At 46.3% G+C, this 4,608-nt stretch overlaps 1 protein-coding gene across 1 annotated transcript in view; it reads right to left on the reverse strand.

Moving 5' to 3' along the window:
• LOC107105496 (chromosome unknown open reading frame, human C7orf72) overlaps window positions 1-4,608 on the reverse strand; it is a 38,340-nt gene that overhangs the window by 2,562 nt on the left and 31,170 nt on the right. The window contains exon 8 of the mRNA XM_015405479.1: window positions 144-251. Coding sequence (XP_015260965.1) covers window positions 144-251 — 108 coding nt within the window. The remainder of the gene's footprint in view (window positions 1-143; window positions 252-4,608) is intronic.

The following is a 4,608-nucleotide window of genomic DNA, read 5'->3' on the forward strand; positions in this document are numbered from 1 at the left end:
CTCTTGGTTTCTCACTCCCCCCCACACAACTCCCCCCCCCAAATGTCATGCTTATTATTTAATTGTTCTTTAATGAAATAACCATAATTAGGATTTCCCCTCCAACGTCTCTGAGCAAATTAAGTCAGGTGCCTCACGCTTACCCATGCATTCGTGAAATTGTGGAAGGCGATGTTGGTGGGAGATTAGAATTTGCTGGCTGGGTGGCTGACCAATGAACCTTGCCGGTGTATCCAGAAGTGTTGAGAGCACTGTGGAGAGAAGGGGAAGGAGAAGCGGAGAAGAGGAATTGATTAAAATGGGCACAGGCTCGAAATAATGACTCCCCGATAGCGGTAATTAAGGCCAAGATGTCGGCGAGGGCGGCTGCCGGCGAGGGGAAGAGGAACGCGCCGCGGTAGGTTAGGAGCGGAGGAAGTCCGGAGCAGGAAGGAAACATTCGTTTTACTTCGTTTGTATCCCGACTTTCACCCCAATGGGGAGCCAAAGCGGAGGACATCATTTCCCAGTCCTCCATTGCATCTCCGCAGCAACCCTGCGAGGTAGGCTCGGCTGAGGGCGTCTAAGCCAAGGTCACCCAGCAAAGCTTCCATGGCGTGAGTGCGGATTTGAACCCGGGCGTCCTAGATCCTAGGCTCTTTCTACACTCTCTTTTTAATCCACGTTCACCACAGTGTGTCCTCCAAGCAATTCTGCACTAAAATCGAGTTCAACCTTCTTTTTATTCTCCCGCCCCCATTCTGCACTAAAATTGAATTCAACCTTCTTTTTATTCTCCCGCCCCCATTCTGCACTAAAATTGAATTCAACCTTCTTTTTATTCTCCCGCCCCCATTCTGCACTAAAATTGAATTCAACCTTCTTTTTATTCTCCCGCCCCCATTCTGCACTAAAATTGAATTCAACCTTCTTTTTATTCTAGTTTTTTCCCGCCCTATTCTGCATTAAAATCAAGTTCAAACGTCTTTTTATTCCAGGTTTTTTCACCATTCTGCATTACATTCTCTCCCTTCAGTGGTCAGCCCGGTCTCAGCCTGCTGTTGCCCCGGGTTATTTGGAGGCTGTTTTGCCCTGGACTTATATTGCCTCGACTCGAACACTGAGAAAATCCGGAGCGGCCCCCCCCCATTCTGCACTAAAATCGAGTTCAACCTTCTTTTTATTCTCCCCCCCCAATTCTGCACTAAAATCGAGCTCAACCTTCTTTTTATTCTGTTTCCCCCCCCAATTCTGCACTAAAATCGAGCTCAACCTTCTTTTTATTCTGAAATCCAAAGGAAGCTCTACCACTTTCCCCAGTGCAAACGGATATGTGTGGGCAAATTGCTTTTCCAAAAATATCAAAATATTTGGAAGACGTTTAGATATTTCACATTAGATTGACCTGCACGTCCCTCTCTCAGAACAAGAGCCACGTGGTTAAGTGAGTCCCTCCCACCTGGAAAGCTGCTAAAATGGAATCCAAGGGTCTAAAAAAAAATTAATTTGAAAACAATTTCTCTTTTGCAGCCAAAAGTCAAAGCTCAGAACGACCATGGTCTCTTATAGTACAGGCCTGCATTACAGCACAAGCCAAGGGACACATACTAGGGGAGGGGCCGTGGCTCAGTAGCAGAGCACCTGCTTTGCATGCAGAAGGTCCCCGGTTCAATCCCCGGCATCTCCAGTTAAAAGCATCAGGAAGTAGATGATGTGAAAGACCTCCCTCTGAGACCCTGGAGAGCCGCTGTCAGTCTGAATAGACAATATGGACTTTAATGGACCAAGGATCTGATTCGGTATCAGGCAGTTTCATGTGTTTACCATCTCATGTGCAGTGTTCCCTCTAAGCTGTGGAGTTGTGTGAGCAAGAATTCTACTTTGTGAGCTACTGGCATTAAAGTTGTGAGCCAGCAATTTGGCTGCTGCATCAATTAGCTTGCTCTGGAGGCATCCCTTCCTGAGCTAAGACAAAAATGTGTGAGCTGGAGGCTAAAAAACTGTCAGCTGGCTCACACTAACTCAGCTTAGAGGGAACACTGCTTCATGTGTTCATCTCTTTATCATATGATTACCCCGTTCTTTCCACAAGGATCTCTGAGCCAGCATGGTATCGTGGTCGGAGCGTTGGAAGTGGCTCTGAGAGACCCAGGTTCGAATCCTTAACTCTTCCACGGAAACTTGCTTGATGGCCTTGGGCTAGTCACTCTTTCAGACTAGCCTGCCTCACAGGGTTGTTGTTGTGAGAATAACGGAGAGCAAGGCTGTGAGCCAGTTTGGGTCCTCAAATAAATAAAAAATAAAAGACATGATCCTGCCCTCCTCCATTACAATCCTTACGACACCCCTCTGAGGTAGGCCAGGCCAGTTTATGGTTCAGTGGGGATTTGAACTCTCATGCGGAAGTCTCCTGTTGACTGTGGTCTTACATTCACTTTGGTGGCTGGAAAGTGCTATCAAGTCGCGGCTGACTTATGGCGACCCCCGTAGGGTTTCCAAGGCAAGAGACGTTCAGAGGTGGCTGGCCATGGCCTGCCTCTGCGTAGCAACCCTGGACTTCCTTGGCGGTCTCCCATCCAAATACTAACCAGGGCCGGGCCTGCTTAGCTTCCAAGATCTGATTAGGTCGGGCTAGTCTGGGGCTGGCTCTGCCTCTGGCATTCACTCCACATTTCCTCAACGCTGAGGAAAAGGTGCAGCTCAAAACCACATTCTAATACCCCGGGGCCAATGCCCTACGGACTGCAAAGTCACCCTGGATGGCCATAAAATGGCCATTATGCAGAAGGTCCCATAAAACCCAACAATCAGATTGCATTTGTATTGACATTGATCTAGTATTGAAGGTTGAGGAACCTTTGATTTCGGTACTTCTAACTGCAGCTAAGTGCATCACTGCGAAGAATGGGAAAACCCAGGCTGTCCCCTCTATAGACCATGGGTACACTAAACTATGGGAATACCTGGCTGATGACAAAACTGCTGAATGGTCCGCCCAGCATTGTCTAATCAAAAATACTCATCGCCCGATGACCAAATGGAAGGTTTTGCTAGCTAAACGAAACAGGTTTATGATGCACAGGCCACGTAATCCTTGGACAAATGCCTTGTCACCAATGTTCCCTCTAAGCGGTGGAGTCTTGTGAGCAAAAATTCTACTTTGTGAGCTACTGGCATTAAAGTTGTGAGCAAGTGATTTGGCTACTGCATAAATTAGTTTGCTCTGGAGCCCTCCTTCCTGAGCTAAGACAAAAATGTGTGAGCTGGAGGCTAAAAAACTGTGAGCTAACTCACACTAACTCAGCTTAGAGGGAACAGTGCTTGTCACTATACATGTGTCATTAGGTTAAAATTGCAGGTTGCTGTTGTTATATAACCTTTAATTTTGATGTTAACTATAAGTTTGATACAGCTATTGGTGTTATGTTGTTTGTTAACAAGGTACTGCTCGGAAAGTTAACTTCCTCTTTTTGCTGTATCAATATTTTTATCGTATGTTGATATTCTGTAATAAAATAAAAGAAAATTAAAAAACAAACAAAAAATGCAATGCAGAGGGTACCACAAAACCCTATGATGAAAGAAAGTGAAAGCTGCATGCAATGCAAAGGTCAATCTCTGTTCCAACAAGTGGGCTTGCTAAAACAACGGAGGAAAAAGCCGATGCGGAATCGCCCTGGGTCATCCAAGTCAGAGTGCACACACTTTAGGGAGGTGATTTCTAGCAGCTCGTCGGAGGAGGAACAGAAATCTATGCATCTAGAATGCAAGCTGCATTTTGCTCGTGTATCTTAAAATAATCAGCAGAGTGGCCTCATTTATAAGATAACTTCGTCAATTCAGGTGGAACCAACAACTTAGCCCGAAGAATGGAAGATGAGGATCCGCTGCATGAAATTCCATTATACCTGGCAATCTATCCGGCGATATTGGAAATTAACGCACAACTAATCACTGTGTGAGGACGGGGATATCTGAATCACACACCGCAAAGAATTTTTTATTTGTAAAATGGCCTGACCTTTAGAGCGTGCAAACCGGGATTGGCCGCTGACAATGACAGTTGTGGCTGGCCACTTTCTTTTCGGAAAGGAGACGAGAAAAGAACAGATGTTCCCTCTAAGCTATGGAGTTTTATGAGCAAATATTCTACTTTGTGAGCTACTGGCATTAAAGTTGTGAGCATGCAATTCGGCTACTGCGTAAATTAGTTTGCTCTGGAGCCCTCCTCCCTGAGCTAAGACAAAAATGTGTGAACCAGAGGCTAAAAAACTGTGAGCTAGCTCACACTAACTCAGCTTAGAGGGAACACTGACCCTCTGTTAAGATGGCAACAGCACACCGCAGGCTCTCTTGGATGGTGTCCAGTATAGATTGAGCTTTGCATACTTGCCGTGGGCCTGGGTTACTTGGGCAGCAGGCTGAGCCCAGAACCAGGGGGGTAATTTTTGGAGGGGGCCACAGCCACACTGCTTCAAGTTAGAGAGAAAGGGTTGGATTTTGTGGAAATTTTCCTCTGGTGGAAAGTGATCTTTGCCAATCCCCCTTCTCACAGTGGACCCCTGAATCCCCCCTCCCAGGAAGAACATTTCAATGGCAATTTTGGGTTGCAGTTGGCAGGGGGGAGGG

This window comes from Gekko japonicus, unplaced genomic scaffold, assembly GCF_001447785.1.
Source record: "Gekko japonicus isolate JY-2015 unplaced genomic scaffold, Gekko_japonicus_V1.1 scaffold2053, whole genome shotgun sequence".
Taxonomy (NCBI): Eukaryota; Metazoa; Chordata; class Lepidosauria; order Squamata; family Gekkonidae; genus Gekko; species Gekko japonicus.